At 28.9% G+C, this 20654-nt stretch overlaps 2 protein-coding genes across 11 annotated transcripts; one reads left to right on the top strand and one right to left on the bottom strand.

Moving 5' to 3' along the window:
- Nucleotides 1–2092: 2092 nt before the first annotated feature.
- Nucleotides 2093–8331, bottom strand: LOC126917457 (inositol polyphosphate 5-phosphatase E). Of its 4 annotated transcripts, XM_050724339.1 has the most exons (7): nucleotides 8227–8331; nucleotides 6549–8088; nucleotides 5152–5373; nucleotides 4155–4464; nucleotides 3519–4078; nucleotides 2950–3418; nucleotides 2093–2878 (listed from the first exon to the last, which is right to left on the bottom strand). In XM_050724339.1, exons 2-7 carry the CDS (start codon nucleotides 7015–7017, stop codon nucleotides 2764–2766), a joined length of 2145 nt encoding a protein of 714 aa, XP_050580296.1. In that variant the 5' UTR covers nucleotides 7018–8088; nucleotides 8227–8331; the 3' UTR covers nucleotides 2093–2763. The 4 variants fall into 4 exon arrangements, with proteins under 4 accessions (XP_050580296.1, XP_050580298.1, XP_050580295.1 ...); XM_050724341.1 differs by lacking the exon at nucleotides 5152–5373 and having other exon boundaries at nucleotides 6549–8314; XM_050724338.1 differs by lacking the exons at nucleotides 6549–8088; nucleotides 8227–8331 and having other exon boundaries at nucleotides 3519–4060; nucleotides 5152–6347.
- A 609-nt stretch (nucleotides 8332–8940) lies between these two features.
- Nucleotides 8941–19826, top strand: LOC126917451 (uncharacterized protein CG5098). 7 transcript variants are annotated; one of them, XM_050724311.1, is made up of 7 exons: nucleotides 8941–8968; nucleotides 12162–13370; nucleotides 13475–15583; nucleotides 15676–15857; nucleotides 15957–16275; nucleotides 16362–16571; nucleotides 16875–19826. In XM_050724311.1, the coding sequence occupies exons 1-6, from the start codon at nucleotides 8956–8958 to the stop codon at nucleotides 16562–16564; spliced, it is 4035 nt and encodes a 1344-aa protein (XP_050580268.1). In that variant the 5' UTR covers nucleotides 8941–8955; the 3' UTR covers nucleotides 16565–16571; nucleotides 16875–19826. The 7 variants fall into 7 exon arrangements, with proteins under 7 accessions (XP_050580268.1, XP_050580269.1, XP_050580270.1 ...); XM_050724312.1 differs by lacking the exon at nucleotides 8941–8968 and adding an exon at nucleotides 10018–10154; XM_050724313.1 differs by lacking the exon at nucleotides 8941–8968 and adding an exon at nucleotides 10365–10505.
- The last annotated feature ends 828 nt before the right edge of the window (nucleotides 19827–20654 follow it).

The following is a 20654-nucleotide window of genomic DNA, read 5'->3' as shown; positions in this document are numbered from 1 at the left end:
ATGTATGTATAGCGTATTTGTCTTGCTTTTATGAGATTCAAATATCACGCGCTGAATATTTAATTTGAAAATTTGACTTCTTTATATTTTGATGATGAAGTTCCAGTTTACAAGATACGATGTCTTTTAATAAATCGTGATTATACAAATAACTTTAGTAATTTATAATAAAATAAAATAAAATTGATTATCATCATCATATGTTACACTTAACAGCTTAACCTACATCTTTGTACTTTATACGACTATGTACATTTATTTATTTAATTATACAACTGCATATAACTAATTAAATTAGTTTTAACAGCTTTACGATAATATTGTTGTCTTTAGATTGACAAATATTTCTTTTCGAAAATGTAACAATTTCATATCATGAATTTTATAGATATAGGTTGGATTTATTTATTGCTGTAATTAAAAAATTACAATATTACAATTTTATATCATTGTATTATATTTTATGTATTGTAATTTAGAAGTATGCACAAGGAAAATAAGGATACAATAGTATAAATGAAATACTACTGTAAAAAATAATTGGAAGCTACTTGATATTTTAATAAATATTTCTTTTTATGTTTATATTTTTCACAAACAGCAAAAATAAATAACTTGCTAAGATGTTTACTTATATTTATACAAAAGCATGTTAGCACAAATCTCCCATAAATAGTGATTTTTAATAATATGTATATTAAATCATTAGCAAGTTTTATACACTGCTTGCAAATTATTTACAAATGAGAATTCTACAGTTAAAGTTAGTTAATAGTTAATAGAATTGATAAGCATTTTAGTAGATAAATGTTTTACAATATTCATTCAATCAAACAATATATTATTTGCTTCTATATAAACAGAAATGTATTTAATACATACTTTTTTATGTTTTTCAAATTAAATATCTTTCAATATAAAATACTTTGTACACATTGAAGCTTTTTAAACATATTGAACATCAGTCTATTTAAGCATATTTGAATTAATAACCACTTTTTAAGTACTTAATTTATATTAGTGCTGCTTTTTGTCTTCCTAGATCATTTTGCAGTTAGCACTTATTTTCTGGTTAATGTTAATCCGTTATTATGAATATATGTATATTGTTCTTAAATATATAATATTTATATGATGTATTACATAAATCAAATTCTTATATTAATATATTATTGTTGTGCACTATTGTTTAGTATGAGTAATTAAATATATGATACTTGCAATATATATAAAACAAAATGATCACAGTTATATGATAATTATAATCCACTTTTAATAAATATTTAATTACTAAATAAATATCATTTGTGTAATAATAATAATAGTTATGCTATGTTGTATATGAAAAATAGTTACTACCTTACAAGCACCAAATTTGGGATATTTTTTTATTATAAATATCCATTAATTGTTAATTGAAAGTATTATTTCAAAGATGACATAATATTAAAAATTCCATTTTCAATATTTACATATTGTATTAAAGCAAGATAAATAATATATCTTTACCACTGCTCATCTAAATTTAATTAAATAAAGCACTTCCATAGTTATTTAAAAGTCAAAATATTAAACTATTTTATTTGAAGCAGAAAAATACACAACAATATCATACAAAAAATGTATATAAAGAAATTTAGTTTGTTTTGAAGAAAAATAATACCAAATGATTTCAGAAAATAGTAATATTAATTGCAATTTTTTACATCTTTTCATACACTATAGCATAATATTTTAAATTCATTGAACCATTCATTAAAAAATAATTTATAATATTATATTCAGTAATAATACTGATGAAATTTTTGTTGTTGTCTTATATAATAAGATAACGACTTTGAATTTTCATATAATAATTATTATCAGCATTTTTAAATATTTACAATAAAAGTAGATATATTTAAGTGGTGATAATTACATATAAGCAAAAACAAACTTTTTAAAAGTTTAACTATATAATAGGATTTACTTAATGCGTTTCAATTATTCAAAAATGGGAAATTCAAATTTGTTTAAGTTGAATACTGTTGAATATAATAAGTAAATTATAAAATTATTATAAGTTATAATAAATATAAAACCATAAACAAAATAACTTATACATGTTTTAATATTATTATTACATCTTGGAGTGTGTAATTTAACATATTTTAGGCCTTACATATTTTTTATGTAAATTATTTAAGTGGAAAATATATTGCAATATGTAATTTTTTATAATGAAAATCACTGTTGAATATTCTTATGATATTCTAGAAATAAAATGCTGTGATGAAATAACATTATGAATTGTGAAATAACATATTATGATATATATATGGAGAACCTGTAAAAACTATTTGTCTTTTATAAATATTATAAATTTCGAAATAATGAAGCATCTTTTATTCTTCTTTTTTTTATATTTTTTAGAAATGGCACATATATCTATAATATCTAGCATTTTCACTGCTAGTTATAGGAATGGGAAGTCTGCTTTATTTTGACTAGACATTACAAAGTGCACATTGTACAGTAACTTGTCCTATAAACTGCACTAAAAAATGGTATTTGATATTCATATAAAAAAGTTATGAACAGTTATAAATTTATCATATATATAGAGCATACAAAAAAAGAAGTGATATTAATTGTAAGAATTGCAATAACTATGATTTCATATTTTGGCATTAAAAAATTAGAATAAATAGAAATATAATGCTCATGTTATATAAATTTCTTAATATGAAATATTTTTTCCAATGAAATTTATATTACCTATGTTTATTGAATTGAACATACTTTTGAAGTTCCATGAGATTCATCCATAGCAGCTGCTCGCCTTTTTATGCCTTCTAGATATATTTCACGATTAAACAGACCTCCACCAAGAGGAATACTGTAATAGACATTAATTAAAGAATATCATATGTTTTATATAATAAATTATATTATATGAATGGTACATACGTGTCAATACCAGGTCTTATGGTTGTTTTAAAAACACCCCATACAGGTTTATGATCTGAGGTACAAATGCTGGGTACAGAGTCATAAACCAAACATTCTATAACTCCATCTTTATATGAATTAGAATTTTCATAACTAACTCTTCTGATATAGCCTCTTGTATGTCCTTTTCCTTTAAAGAGAATTCTATCAGTATATGCAGGTGTGCGTTGTTTACTACTTGAGTCAAAATTTTGTGTTCCAGGATCATATTTATATGTAGGAGGAAATGTAATTGGTGCTTCTTCAAAACCACGTAAAACAGCTCCTTCGCTAAGAATTGTTTTCAATTGATCTTTGTGCAAATTTACAGGTAATTGTTGTGGAAAGCATGCATCTGTGACCCATTGAATAACTTCCTCTCTTGGCTGAGCTAGCCGAAAGTTTAAATCACCACACCAAAATACACAGTCAAAATTTTGAGTTACATCTAAAAATATAATATTCATTCAATATTTTTATAATATAAGCTTATATAATACAATGTTTTTATAATACAACAATAGTAATATACATTTATATATCCACACCTTTGCTTTTATGTCTCGTAGGTAACTCTTTAGGAAGATCAAGATTTCTAACTATTCTTTTAATATCATTTACCCTTTCTTTAACTTTATCTTGATGTGCGGTTAAATGTGCAGTAACAAACAGAAAACTTGTGCCAAATAACATTAAAGCTATAGCTACTGCTCCTTTTGTTCTAAAAGCAGTTCCTGTCCTAGTTGAAAAGCTAGCATCTTCATGGATGGAACAGAACCAAATTAGATCTCTTCTTAAGAAAAGTGCAAGATGTAGTGTTCCTAAACCAGTACTACAGAGTAATACGTGAGAAGGACCAAGAGTTTCTTGCAAAGCTGCCTCCCATTCACTCCGCTCAGAACAAGATTCTTGTGTTCCAATTGCTAACAGATCTGGAACAGTTTCTATATCTGAAGGTAACATAAAATCATTCAATTCTTTTGGTGGGTTCTGTCCATTCATATTCCATGTTCCAATAAAAATTTTCAATTCGCGATTTGGTAGTACTTTTTCAAGTTCTACTGGTCCAAGTAGTGAATTTGCAGCAATCCTACCATGAAGGAAATTTCTATAGCAAAAAATCATAACACATTTACAAAGACAAAGACAAGTACAAAATTAAAACTTTATTAAAATTTATAAACCTTTCTCGTGCTTTTTGTGTAGGAATTAGATTAAGAACTTGAGCAGCTAGTAATGCTTGTTTTGCTAGACTGTCCATAGATGCTCCAGTTTGAGATTGATGACGCTCTTTTTTTTTAGACAATGCATCATGAGATGTAGAACGTGGTTTAAGTTGAACAGGTGCACTTTTTATAGATTCTGGACTTGAATGTCTCATAGAATTTGTTGGTGAATTTCCTACTAAATTATCCACAGATCGCCTATGAATTAGTCTTTGCCTTAAATATGTAGGAACACTTGGAGAAATAGATCCAGAGGATGAATTTTCACCTAGAACATCAAAGTAATATAAAATTATGTAGAACTATATGGAAACCTTTTAGGAAAATACAAAATTTAGGTAACACATATGTATTTTAAAGTAATGTCTTGAAGAAATGAAGTTAATATTAGAAAATAGAATGATAAAGGATATTACAACTTGTATCTGTAATGAAACTAAATTGATTCAATTGCCAGTTATTGTATTCTTGATACTGACACAGTTATTCAGAAATTAGCAAGAATGTGATTCATTTGAAATATTATAATCAAATATTTTATTCTTTTCTCAAGAGACATATCTTATGTAATTAAATATAGTATTGATATATGATTACATATATGAACAAGATTAAGGTCCTTTTAAGATGGAAAAACTTGTCTTTAAATATATATAGAAATATTATAAAATTTATATTAAAAAATTTATTTTTGTATATATAATATAACGTAATATAAATTTTCTTGGAAAAAAATCCAAAATAATTACCTCAGAGATTTTTAATCTATACAATATTAATGTCCTTAATAAATGTCTATGTTATTAATAATTTCATAGTTTAGATATTGAAATTTTTTTAAGTGGCCAAATAGAAGAAATAATGTAACATTTACATATTAATAAAATAAAAATGTTTGAAGAAGCATGAGAATCAAATTTTAAGCAGCAGGTATATTTCATTTGTTTTATTATACCTTCTTTTCCTGGTCTTTCAGTATTGTTAGTTTCATGGTATTGAACCATACTGTAAACATCAAAAGGATTGTAGAACATCCGTTCCATTTCCAAGAAGAAATAAGTGATATATTTTCCTTTTGTAAAATATTCATCCTTGAAGCTTTTTTCATTTCTTTCATAATCAATTAAAAGTTCATTTTCATCTTCTGATGATTCCTCAAATGAATCTTCTGTTGACTCTGCAGAGAAATCACTATCTTCACTATTTTTTTGTGATATTATGCTTTTTTCTTTTAGTAAAAATTTATGTGTATTTTGTAAATTTTTTATAGTACCAGAATATGGTACTAAATTTGATATTTTGACAAAATCAGAATGTGATACTGAATTTGCAATTTTTGAAAAAGAATCAGAATAGTTTGAAGAATCATTTTTATTTTGTAGATATACATTTTTTATATTATAATCTTCATTTAAAAATGCAATTTTCTTATCTAAATTTCTATCTGAACCACATTTATATCCTTTTTCATCCTTTTCTATATTAATATTCGTTGCACTGAATGCCTTCCTATGTTTTTGGATGTTTAATATATTTGTACATAAGTTATTAGGATATAAATTATCATTTTGTTTAGAACTTTGAGTTACATTTTCATATGATGTCACTTTACTGTTTTTAAAATGTTGATTGTCACATGAATTTTTAATATCAATTTTATGATTATTATTTTCTCTACTTTCAAAATTTATGTCAATATTAATATCATGCTGCAGTTTAGATGTATCTTCTTTTTCACAACTAACATTATGAGATTTAGTATTTAAATTTTCAGTACGTTTTTCAGAAGCTTCTCCAAATTTTAATTTTTGCTTTGTTTCTCTCTCTAGTTTGCCACTTTTATTTCGTTTAAATGCTTTAAACAATTTATTGAAAAAAGAAGTTTTTTTTGCTTTATTACTTGCATTAGACATTCTTAAAATATGATACTTAACACTATACTTCAGATACGTTTTTATGCCAAAGGTCAGGTACTAACTGACTGTCAATAAGAACTGTCTCCTTGCATAAACACATTAGAAGCAATCTTTGCAGGTATTAGTGTAGAAAAGGATATGGTGGGGATGTGCAAGGTCACTACCTCATTCAGTCAAATTACAGATTTGATAAAAAGAGAAACATCGTAAGGAATGTATTAGTTAGTGTTATATATATCTTAATAACCCTTAAACAGCTAATAAATAAAAAAATTGTTTAGGGGAAACAATTAAACAATCAATTAATAATTACTTAAATAATTAAATATCATTTAAGGAATTGAGAAATAATTTTTAAATTTATGAACCTAATATATCATCATTAAAATTAGTATAATTTGAAAACTGTTTAATTTTTAATGAAACTAATTCTTACCTTCAATAAATGTACTTTGTCGTTCTTTGCCACTAAAAACACTATTCTTTGCTACATTTTCTTCAACATTGTGCGTACTACTTGCTATATACATCTCCTCCTTCTCTATTGTCACATCTGTTTGACAATTTCCATTAGCAGAAGCTACCTCAGATTTAACAGATGTGTGGCTTAATGTAGTTGGAGATAATCTACTGACAGTCAAACTTTGTGGCGGTGTTCTGCTACGTTCAGTCATTGCACAGCATAATGAAAGTTTTGTACTAGTATGAGATCCATGTTGTGAATTTTCCAGTTTAGAATTTTTATTTGAATCACCATCTTTGTAAGATGTCTCCAAACATCCAACTTTGGTCTTTTTATTCATAAGCATACGGCAAAGAGATTTTTTCTTTTGCTTTGGCTTAGGGGAAATATCTGCCTTAGTATTTGTCACGTTAGATACATCAGCTTCTTCACACTGCTCCATGGTATTTGAAATTTTATATTTTGAATACCATATAATTAATCCACTATCAATGAATAAAGTACTTTATTATTGCATGAAAAGTTTAACGAAGTCAATCTATCATACATGTCACTATTAAATAAATCAAAACATAGGCATTTGTAATTTTGTTATATAATTATAATTATTCTTCTTCTAATATGAGTTCATATATAAATAAAAATTTTTTTAATGTTTATGCTCATTTGTGATATAAGTACTAGCATATATATAGTTTTTATATGAACAGTGTGCAATTATATCACTAATAATATATATTTTATTGTATAATATAGACTAGAATCGTAAAACAAGATATTTATCTTGTTAACATCTATAGCACTTTGTTATGTTTATGTCTTTGGCATATTTCTCATATTTAAAGAAATATATTTAATGTTACATTAATAAATAATTGCACTTCAAATATAATAAATTTAACACTTTCATATCGAATAATTTAGGTAGAATATTTAGAGTAAATGTAAATAATACATATTTGTAAGTATAATATTTAGGATGACTATTTAGTTTCTTGATGTTTTTCTTTAGGCATAACATTCATTTTCTTTGCACATGAATATCATTTCATAATTATTCAAAGGAACTTGTAGATGTATATATGTATCTTTCAATTTTATTGTTACAAATCAAATTCGATAGAAAGACATTGTGCTCATTGAAAGTCAGAGGTTAATTGGACTCAAGTTGTATACACTTTTCTTGTATTATTACGAAATTCACTTTGACTTTGAATCTCACATTGACTATACATCTATACATTGACACGTCATTCACGCTAAAATCCATAACAAACTGCATTCTGATTGAAAATACTTGAAGAACGACGATTAACTCTAACTTCCGCCTCCATGTTTAAATAAAAAGTTAAACAAAATACGTAACATCTATGTTATATTTTCAAAAATTCAGTATAAACTTCGCTAGAATTATCATTTTAGCGATAAATTGTTCTTATTTTCGGTAAAGCTCTCACAAATCCAAATACCGTATCTCTTCACCGCTTCGGCGCTGATTTCTGAACTTGCGCAGCTGTCAATTAAGCAGACGAAAATATTACCATATTACAATATTTTCTATAAAATTTCATATTTTACCGACTAATATTCAGTCTAAACAATATACTAAAATAAGAAATTTCTAATATTCTAGAAAATTTATAATGATTACTTGAAAAAATGATATTTCTTGACCAGTTAAATGAATAACTGTCAGAACGAGCAGACGACATTCATTGGCGCCTCACTGTTGGCAAAAACTATCTGTGACGCAATATACTTCATGTACTTGATATACATATGTAAGCATACGAATATATGTAGTAAGTACTTGGTTGGCTCATTTGGCGGGTTGCGTCACTATAATGTTTGTTTACGTGACGATAAATGTACGTTTAAAGAAATGCGAATACACAGTTAAATTATGCTAGAAAATACATATATGTCCAACTAGAATATTTATTTGATTGTAAACAAAAAAAAGGCAGCTGTTTAATTAAACTTTATAATTTTCTGTTTTGCAAGTCGATCGTGTAAATAACACATAATTGTAAATATAATCAAATAATCGTGGGCGATTAACGAAGAATAGTGTAAAGTAAATATTTAAATGTCGATGATCGCGGTTATTGTAAAAATGATCATTTATACAAATTTATGTTCGTGTCAAAGAAGATTCCAGAAAGACGCAGAAGCGGTACTACACACATGTAGGGAATAAATGTTTGCATATAAGTACATTGCCGCGTTTTCCAAACATTCGTTGGATGTTACTCATTGACCAAAGCGATGTAATATAGATCCATCCATCATTGAGACTTGATTATAGTGAATTTTCTATAGAACTAGATATCGGATAACGAAGCATATTAATAAATATACGAACAAAGTAGTAAAAGAAATGCCACGGCATGGTAAGTAATATTAATGACTTGATTGTGGCTGTAATATTTGTTAGACTCTACAATATATTCATATTCATATCAATAATAATAAATGTATTAAACATCTTTAAAAACATTTTTGCAACAAATTTTGACCGTAATAAATATTAGGAAAGTAAAAATAATTCATGTACGAAAAACTGTCGGAAACGATAGAAGAATTAAGAATTTAATTTAATTTAATGTAATTTAATGTAATTAATGTAATTTAAGAGTTAAGAATTTCTAAATATATGTATATGTACAGTATATACGAAATTTTTAGAAAGAAGAATGATACATACAACATAAGTCTACGTCAATAACAATTCTAACATTTTTCAATAACTTGAGCGAAATATGTTTTGTCTCTTTTAAGTTGTGATCAATGATTACGTTTTTCAACTAAAATTTATACACGCGCTTCTACATGGCGTACCAAATACATGGGCAGAATTCTAATGAAAGAAAATTTCATAGATATAGATTGCGAATGTGGGCGGTGTTAAGGGTGGCTTCAAATTTTCAATTACTTTTTACGATGTTAACAATAATTATAATGTCAACAGTATCAACAGAAAACGCGATAGAAAGTGAATTTAAACGTAAAATTAGTATTTAAACAACTATAATTATACGCATTTCACATACTATTGCGATAAATGTTTTAAAACGCATGTAATCTCCTTTTCGTGCATAATTTTGACAAATAAATGGATTTTAACTTAGATGATAACACTAGCAGTGCAATATTTTTGGTAACATTTCTTTTAACAAATGAGTTCAAAATACCCATGTATATTTTATACAATCAACTTCGCTAAACAACTTGCAGCAGACTACATCTAAAAGACTATGAACAAGTAGGAATACATTTTTGAATTGATATCCATTACTAAATATTCCGATAGTTGTACGAAAAAAATAATATTGTGAAAAAGATTGTATATATATAAGGAAGAACGTGTATGCTGTGAACGAGCGAGCGAGAAGAGTTAACAAAAGAGGGAATGGGATAGAAACGTAATTCGCGCCGCCACCGCAAGGTGTCAGCATTGCATGCGGCTCGCTCGCTAGCGGCCACCATTGTTGAAATTCTGCTTTGGTTGATGCCCCGACAATTTTTTGACGGAAAATCGTAAATTCGCCAGCCCCTGGCAAGGGCCCTGTGCGGAAGGTGCGTATCCCGCGGTAATCCTTGGATCATGGCTCCACTATAGCTACCGTCAGTAGCATGTTTAGCGATAAAAAAGGGCCCACCGGGGAAAGCTAGTGAAATCGAGTGTGCCCATCGATTTACGCGAAAGAAAGAGGCACCCATGTCCGTGTCGTACGTCTTGTCGGGGTGTTGGTGTTGTGTGCGCTGTCTGAATTGTGCATGGTACGTGCGTGCATGCGTGCCGGTACAATGCAACGCGTCTGTCCTCTCGCACCATGCAATCTGTCGATCTTAGATTCTGTTGTCCGAAGTGAACAAAACGTTCGATTATCCGAGTGTCCTCGAGAGTGTGAGATATTTGGGCGTCAGGTAGAGATTGTACGAATAATTTGGAAATTTTGAATATATAAGTACACGTTGTTCCGCGTGTCGGCAACACGCGACTCGCGCGTTATCGACGATACTGTCCAGGTGCGGGGAAACACTACATCCCTGCTTCGTTGTTTCGTTAGTGTCTCTGTGCGTTAGTGTTAGTGCGTGTGCGGTATCCACGGGGTTAGATGTCTTCTTTCCACGCTTTGCACGTTGTGCGTGCATAGGCGTGTGCATATGCGAACGCACGTCATTCATACATGTGTGCATACGTGCGCCCCTGTGTATTTTCCATGGGTGTATATGCGTGGCTTGGTTAACGTGCTTCATTCGTATATATGCGTGCTCTGGTGCGGTACGTCTACGCACACTGCATGCCATCGGAATTCACGAAAAAGTACATGAACTGTAATCCTACTACCACACCGTTGGATCAGCAAATCGAGATACACAGTGTTACACTCGCATGTCCATAGCTCCCCTCGTGGCTAAATCGTAACATCGGCTACGAAACACTTACAGTGTTATTCCTTGTATCGTGATTCTGTGCAATACTGTTAGAATTTCACATCGATATTATTGTGACAGTTCCTTTCAAAGATATAACGCTCGATCCATCATGAGAAATTTCCAAAATAAACTGAGCTTGGTGCTTCTTGAATCTTTTCATATATCAACGTTGACACCCTGACAAATACTGTGATTTTTTATCATCATCCTTAATCTTCGTTCACAGATATCGAATCTTTTGTGTTTTATGAATTTTACGTCCTTTATTGTTTAAATATTGTGGAGGGTTACTTCCAATTATGTGTCCTATTTGTTTAACAAGTAGATATGTTTGTCCTTTAAATTGTTCTTGTGAACTTTTCATGTTGGGATTGTATTATTAGTGTAATGTATTGTATTTTGATACAAATAGCTTAAAATTAATGATAATGTGACATTCACTCATAATACTGGATATTGTAAAAATGTAAGATAAACGCCATTTAAAGATGTAAACATTGAAACTACAAACCTTGTTGCAAAAAGGATTTGAGCTTTGTGAAATATGTGGGTTATATAGAAATATTTTAACAGAAAAGATTAATCTTCTTCTTGCTTAGTATCAAGTCAATCAAAAATTTATACAATTGTATAAAGAAATATTCATTGCCAATAATACTTATATTTATATTTGTTTCACTATTAATACCATTGGAATATTTTAATTTTACATCAATTACAACTTAACAAGATGTAAACATTCAGTTATCCATTAGTATAAAATAAACTAATTTAAACTAAGCTAGTTAAAAATAAACTAGTTTATTTAAATATTTTCTTATAACACTTTTAGAAATAGAAAATATTTTTAATTGCACATTACAAGGAAGAACAACTAACTTCCAATTTACATAATTCATTAAATAATTATCAATGTTATTAATGTGTACATAATATTAATGAGCAAAGAGTAAACATTTTAGAGCAGCATTATGATGTGCATTGTCAAAACACATGAATTGTTCCTATCAATAGTAAACGTAATTTTTGACACTTTCTTCACATAACTTATTTCAAAGACAAAAAATTATTTTAATTTTTCAAGTTTATTTAAAACAATCTATAATTGTAATCATAGTTTTCAATGAACACGTTTGTTTACAGGGCCATTTATATTTGGAGTTGCGCCAAAATGGGCGCTATCAAATAATTTCATGCAGTGGGATTACATACAAGAATTGGTAGCACATGGTGGTGTGCCTGACGTTTATAATTTACGTCACAAGGAAGAAAATATAAGTGTGTCGGATTTAGATTTAACTTATGTTAATCAATTTATAAACTTCATACAATCAACAAAAAATAAAAAGATTGCAGATTCTGATATACAGAAGGGAACAGTTGATAAATGCTTATCAGAATTTTTAGAGCCTGTGCTTAAAAATCACAAGGAAAGTTATAGTACCTGTCACAGTGACGATAGTAAAATAAAACCATCTAATTTATTGGATACTAACCAAACCATAGACACCTACTTATTTTGCAAAGACAAAAGTGAAAATTTATCTGAAACAAAGGAGAAAATTGATCATCATCATAAAATTATTGATTGTGTTCCTTGCTTGTCAGAACAATCAAACATACAAAATATTACACAGTACAAGACATTATCTAAAATTTTGGAGCAGTATAAAAATATTTATAATCTTTATGCTTCTGAAGAAGACAAGCCACTTAATTTAGTAAAAAACTTGGAAGATAATAAAGGCTGTTGTAACAAACAAAGTGAAGATAAAAAGAAGCTGTGTAATTTTACAGATATAAAAGTATCTTTAAAGAACTGTGCCATTTCAGATCGAACAAATCATTCCTGTAATATAGAAAATTGCTACAACACAAAGTACAAGGAAATAGACTATGGTTTATTAAAATTTTCAGATCTAGATGATTTATCTCCTAAATTAAAAATTGATAAAACGTTACTTAAAGCTTCAAAACCTAAATTATGTAAAAATTTAGAAACAAAGTTAAATTGTGTACCAAATAAATACTTAGAACAAGAAAGTACTCTTGCTCTTAATAAATATTTGACTAATAAAACTTCAGTGTTTTTGCGTGAGAAGAAGAATACAAATGTTTCTTTTATAAATTCATCTCTGAATGTCAAAGATACAAGTATTAAAAGTGAATCTTGTTCAGACGAACAAATAAATAAATCAAAGAACTCGTATTTTGTAAATACCTGCAAACCAACATTAAGTAATTGGGAGGATTTCGAAATGTCAGGACAATATCCAGGTCATAGCCGACCTCCGGTTGGCACACCCCCACCTCAGACAGTTTGGAATCATCTTACAATGGCACAAAGTCAAGGTAATAACTCTCTTCAATTTTTTAGAAAATTTAAAAACAAAGAATATCATTTTTAATATAAAATGATAAGCATCGTTCTTTTATATTAAAAATATTTGTCTTAGTTTCAGGATTGAACATTCATCCAACAGCCTTGTCAGGTGCAGCATTGAGTCCGGCAGGATTTTACACACATCCATCTATGGCAAGAGCATCTCATATAACATCACAACTTACACCACAACTTGCACATACTCAAGCACCTCCAACATGGCATACACCAACTGTTCCATCAAAAACAGTTACTCCAGCCAATACACCAGGAAATCCTTTGTTTAGTTTACAAATGCTGGTAGATAATAGACAGAACCAAAGTCAGTATAGAAACTCACCAGGTTCACAAAGTACACTAGATTTATCATCTACTTCTGAAATTATTCCTGAAAATTATTCTCGCATACCTCAAGATATCCCAATAAGTTTGACTGCAAGGAATGTAGATAAGGGTAGCAGAAATGGAAATATTATTTCTCCTCCAATACCTTTGAATGGAGAAACTTCATCTGATAGTGGAATTAGTTCGTCGGTTCCAACACCTAATTCTGTTAGTGAACCAGTTTCACTCTCAACAAAGGAAGTTACAACACCTAAAATAACAGTAAAAAACTTTGAAAGCAATTTAAAAGGAGTGGCAAATCTTCATGATAAGATTAAGGAGATGAATGTAGATAATTTTACGCAAAAAGTTATAAATTTACCACCTAGTGTTACGATTGAAAGGGTAGTTCCAGAGAAGAAAGAGCCTGAGGTTACAAAAAATAAAGATACATTAAGTGTCATTGCACAAGTACCAAGAAATGTTTTGCCTGTTATTGTAAACCTTGCCTCTAAAGTGGACAAAGATGTAACAGATAGTCCGAAAAGAGAATCGTCTTCAGAACGAGATCGAAAGATCGAAGAGACGAATGTAAGATCACCTAAAAATTTACCAAAAAGAGGTAAGAAGGGTGTAGATTCTCTGTTAGAAAAGTTAGAAGGTGGTAATAAAAAACTTGGCAGTGCTGAAAATATTGGATCTGTTATTGTAATGCCAGTAGAGGAAAGAGATACATCGAGTGTTAAAAGCATGTCCCCCGATAGACAGAAATCGAAATCTCCAAATAGGGAAGACGAAGTAGTATCTCCAGCTTTCAGTAATGACGATTCTAATGATAATACTAAGCAACGCAGAAAAAGAAAACTAGAAAAGCCTGTACGGCTTAGTAAAGATTCTAAAACAGAAGTAGAGGATATGGAATTAGAACCTACAGAACCAACAGAACCTAGAACAAGTGAACCAATAACAGAAGAAACAAATGCAACTCCAGTTGTCAAATTAGAAGACAATATTGATACAGCAGAACAGAGAATATCTGAAAAAATCGAAGAAAGTGTAGACGAAACAAGTGAGGAGAATCAACCTATTAGAAGGCGGAGGAGTAGTGAAAGTACACCTCCTAGTTCAACTCCATCGAATCAGAGGGTTAGAAGAAAATCTAGCGATGATGCGACTGAATTTTCAAAAGTAACAAGTCCAAAACCTGTAAATAATACAAATCCGTTTAATGAGGTTGAATCAGAACTTGAAAAGATGTTTGCCGGTATCGTTGAGACAGAGACAGATGTCAAAAAGGAAGAATCAAAATCAGAACTTACAGAACCTGAACTTCAATCCGGGAGCACAACGAAGGCCGAAAATTTAGAAAATAATGTGTTACACACAAAAGAGGCGCAAAGTATAAATCCTATTGATGTTTCGTCTACAGTTGATACAAAAATGTCTGGAAAGAAAGGGAAAAAAACTAAAGTACAAGGTGGTAAACGAAAAATATCCAGATCATCTGAAAATATTTTTGGAACTGTGGGTAATGATATACCTCAGAAGGAAATCAAAAAGAGAAGAATATCTAAGAGTTCGAAAAAGCAAGACGCCTCGAAAAAGACTAAGAAAAATGCAAAAGTGGATGGAATAAGAGAAATGACATATGATTCTGGGTCAAATGCAAGTTCTATTAGGTCTCGTGGGCCAGTAGTTCATGTTGAAGGTCCAAGGGACAGTCCATTAAGTATTCAAGTAGTTAATGCACCACGGGAAGAAGAAGAAGAAAAAAGTAAAGAAAAACGAAAGAGTATTGGAAATGGTAATGCGGGGAGAAGTAAGAGACTCAGCCATCAAAACGATTTAGATTATAGGGGTTTGTAGTTTTAATACTTATATATATTTATATTATATATATAAACGAAAATTTCTAAATATAAAATTAAAAAAAATATGTACTTTATATAGGTAAAGTCAGTAGAGCGGGTCTCTTTAGTTCAACGTTGTCATCACGTTATGACGCACATACAACAGATTCCACATGGGTGTGCGTATTTTGTAAACAAGGTCCTCATTCTGTAATACCTGGGGATCCTGCTCGACCACATCCTAATTTAGCTGGTCCACATATAGCACCTGGAACATACACCGTGCGTATATTCTTTTTTTTAGCATGTATATTAAATATTTTTTTATTTTATTTTAAATTATGAGTAATATTAGGAATAACATTGTTTATCAAATTATAGGTTCCAGCTGGTGTTTTGAGTGATTTATTTGGGCCATACCTAATTGGTAAAGAACGTTTAGAAGATGGAATTCTTTCGGCTGATGAACAAGAGATTACTACAGAACAGAAGAAAGGTGGTAAGAATAAAAGGAGTTTGAGGTACGCTGGGTTAGCCGATCAGTTTACTGCAAAGATGGGTAAAAAGAAAAGAAATTCCATTGAAAGTAATACTAATGCCATGTTTACGGGAATGACTGTACTCCCCGGGGAAGAACAACGTTGGGAAGTGTGGCTTCATGAACAGTGTGCTGTTTGGGCAGCTGGAGTGTACATGGCAGGTACAATAAAAACAACTTTCTTAGAACTAATTGCAGTAAAAAAAATTGTAGTAAGATTCTTAAGAAAAAATTAATTTACATTACAGGTGGAAGAGTAACAGGTTTACAAGAAGCTGTATGGGATGCAGCAAAGTCGTTATGTGACTCTTGTGGTTTAACAGGAGCAAATATTGGTTGCGTTAAACGCGGTTGTAAAGCCGTTACGCATTACCCCTGTGCATTAACGAAAGGCTGGCACTTGGATACTAATCAGTATATACCGAAGTGCAACCTTCATCGGGTTACGTGAAATTTTGGTGAGTTCGCCAGTATGCGTTACTATGGAATAAATTGTCTGCATTATTTCACAACGTATGGCTTTAATTTGAAGCACCGAATGATGATTAATAATTATAGAAAATTATATCCAAATTTGTTTATAAAAGAAATATGTTAAAATTAACAAAGCGTAAAACAAAACATCTTTGTATATTCATATATACTATGAGAAATATTTAACTCTTTAACCTCTTGTTCACTCTGTATTGTATATAATCAATATTTTTGTTGAAAAAAGTTGAAATTTTAATCAAGTCTAATAATTAATTTATATTTTTCAGCATTTAACAGTTTTGAGAAGTTTTGAAATTACGCTTTGCATCATTCGATGCATAAGTGTGTTTGGAGTGTGAAAGTATAAATGTCAAATGTATAAAGGACAGACATATGGTAATTTGCATACACGAAATATCAATATGCTCGACAGAAATATCTTCCAATGTACAAGATGTTCAAACGAGAATGCTGTTACTCTCTTAAGAATTTCAAATGAAAATGGAAATTAACGGATATGAAGAAATGGAAGTTCTTCTCGTTAATTAAATTTAATTAATTTTCTTGGCCTGTGGCCTTGAACAGTGGCCTTTTCGACCTAATGTAAAAGGAAGATTTTTTAATTTAAAATTTGTAGTATAGACGAATCGTTGCTGAGGAACAATGTTAATCAAAAAAGTATTTGCTTTCTTACTAATATTTATGAAATTTGAAAACGTTACCAATTTTTCCCTAAAACATCATGTACGCAGGAATAAAATATGGGGCATATTGTATTAAAATTTGAACAAAAATCAGAATTCGGCAAAAGAATGAGAAAGCATTAAATTTCTTCTAAGTTGTATGTGTGTATATAAAATGGAATGAATTATTAATCAAGTAATTTAATGAAATTTGAACACGCGTTTCGAATGAAGTGTGGATAAGAAACATATAGACAAGTGTTCTCCGGTGAATGTAAGAAATCATCTGTAAATAACAAAGTTTTTATGTGAAAAAAATTATTATTATATTATTATACAACTTTAATGGTATTGCGATATTCTTCATTTTTAAAAATCATACTATTTTAGTAAGCATGTGTAGTTATGTTCTTTATTGCGGGAAACTACATTTAGTGTAACAATACTTATTTCTATTATAATTTTTTGAAGATTAATTGTGACATAAATCTACTGTAGGTGTAAATAAATAGATTTTCGCTCATATAATATTTCCCTTTATTTCTTAACCTTGTCTATTTTATAACTATGTGTTGAAATCATTTTTATTTAAAGAGAACGAGCTCACATGTTTACTTGAAAAGAGAACACTTGTAATAATTGTAATTATCATTGTTAATATAACAATAAATTTCTAAGAAAAAGATGGACATTTGTTCCAGAAATATTATCTTCTCTTTTTCCGGCATGTGACAATTATAACTTCACTGTATATTATAATTTATGAATGTGTGAAATCAGTGTTTAAGGTTCAATAGTATATATACAATTCAGTGATTAAATTAATCGCTACTTATTATAAAATTTATGGTAATTATTACTGATTTATATTATTTTTTCATATTACTATTATTGTAATCATCTGCGCCGTCATTATTGTCATTGTCGTTTCCATCAAATTTTGTAAGAATATAAAAGAATCAAGTTTTTATAATAACAAGTATAAGAACAAGGATAATATTGATTCTCTTAATGTATCAGGGAGAAGTAGTAAAAAACAGAAAAATTGTATAAAAATATATAGAATAAAATGTACATAATATTAATTTGAGTAGATAAAAAGAAATATGTATATACATACATACATGTGTATATGTATTTGTATATACATAAATCTGCAAACATGTTAAAAAAGATAGTTGCCACTCCTCCTCCCACAACACAGAGTATGGCAAAGGAAGAGTAATCATTTTTAAACGTTAGTTATATAGATACAGAAACTAAGTTGTCTAAGGAAAAAGATTCTTTGTACATATTATATATCATATAGTAACAAATGTCTTGTAAAAAGGATTCAAAGAGCGTAAAAAAAGCATTTTATTTAGGATTATAGTCTATTTGTTTTAATGTAAGATGATGAATAGTTTACATAAAAGTCAACGTATTTGGGTTTTTCTTAAACTCCTCAAGACATAGCTCGTCACTTGAAGGGCAGTCTTTGTAAGATAAAACAAAGAAACAAACAGCCAAAAAATATTGCTACTGAGTTTAATAACAAAAATTAAATTGTAAACAAAACGCTTATATTATACAATTGTGTATGAAAGGGAAACAAAATTCTATCTTAGATGAATAACTGTAATATTAATACTTGTGATACAAAAAAAATTTCTGGATAGGAAAGTGTGATGAATAATTCCAGTATATTCTTCCTTTAAATCTAACTCTGCGTACATAGAGCACTATCTACATATTCCTGTACAGTTCAGCTTTACGATAAGCCACTGTAGTATTGTATACATATATTAGACTATTTGTGAAAGAAAAGTATAAAGCAGGATATTGTCAGAAGTTTTAGAGATTTTAGAATTCTCTTTGTACGCATAGTTTATCAATATGTAACAAATTTTGAAAGTGAAATGGAAAAAAAATGTTTTATTATCTGTCTTGTATAAATGCTAAATTCATTTGGCTTGTAAATTGCGGAGAAAATAATTTAAAGCACTGATGCGCAAACAAAATTTGAATATCACATTGCCTAAGTAATTTGTATAAAATATAGATCTGTAAAATAAAATTGTCACATCGTGATGCGTGGTGAGAGAGGTAACGGTAGTAATGTTCGCGAATTGAAAGTAGCAAAAAACAATTATGTAATGTTAAAAAATCAATAGGTATTTTTATTCCTTGCCTTCGTATTTTTTAGGTCTAATTTAGTTTCGGATCTCCCCTTCTCTTTTCTGTTCAGTCCTCTTTCTTTTCTTGCTTTTATATTGCTTTTAAGAGCTACCTATAGTTTTATACAATTTCTGTGACCTGGTTTAATATTAATAATCAATAGAAAAAGAAAAGTATCGGTTTTAATCTATTTACTGATGCCCGAATAGTAGAACAAAATTCGCGAAATGTATTTGAAGTCGATACAATAATACAGCTAAGTATATATCTTTGTGTAATATAAATATAATGAATAATAAAATATGATACAAGTCACAAGTCAGAATAACTATAGACAATTTCAAAATGGCCCTTTATATATTAGGTGAATGTACAAAATTAAAAAAAAAGTAGTATGAAGTTCTTGTACCAATTTTGATCCCACTAAACAAAACATAATAAAGAAACATTACGTACAAAAAGTACGCAAATTTCGGTTGCGTAATGAAAATTTTTATGTACATGACAAAAGAGATAGTATTATTAATATTTAATTTTTTTTGTTATAAAGCGTAATGAAATGAACTTTTGTAAATATATTTAAATACAGTAAATCCATAACCAAAATATGCACTGTTATATTGTGAATTATATACCAATGAATTATAGTTTTTTTTACGGCATCTAACAAAATAATACAAGCATTCTATTTTACATGCAATAATGTCGTGAAAAAGATATTAAGAACTAGTGATAGAAATAGATTTAGAATTGTCTTATTCGGTAATCTTATTTCAATTAAAAATAATTTGAGGACAAAAATAAACTGCGAAGAATATTTTTAATAAAAGGGACACTAAATTTTACAGAAATATTTGAAATATATTTTAAAACTGAAATCTTGTAATATAATACATTTGTTTTCGAAAGAGATTTGCAAAATGTTATGTTAGCAAACATTTTATTTTAATTTCAAATAATTTATTTTTACTTTTGGTATTTAAATTATAATAATTCATAGTAGAACTGTAGTGCATAATGGCAAATACTTTATGGTCTGTTATATATCAAGAATTAATATTCTTTTAATAAAAATATATTACGAGTAATAAAATAAACCTGCTTTATTTTATTTTTCATGTTATTTAAAATGAATGTAATAATTTAATTATAGGTGATAATATCCTTGACCACTTTTACTTAAATTTTTTTATAATACAAACGTGAACTAAGCAAAATTTCATGACT

Source organism: Bombus affinis, chromosome 6 (assembly GCF_024516045.1).
Source record: "Bombus affinis isolate iyBomAffi1 chromosome 6, iyBomAffi1.2, whole genome shotgun sequence".
NCBI lineage: Eukaryota > Metazoa > Arthropoda > Insecta > Hymenoptera > Apidae > Bombus > Bombus affinis.
Note: the sequence above shows the minus strand (reverse complement) of the source record. Positions and strands in the feature narration are given on the sequence as shown.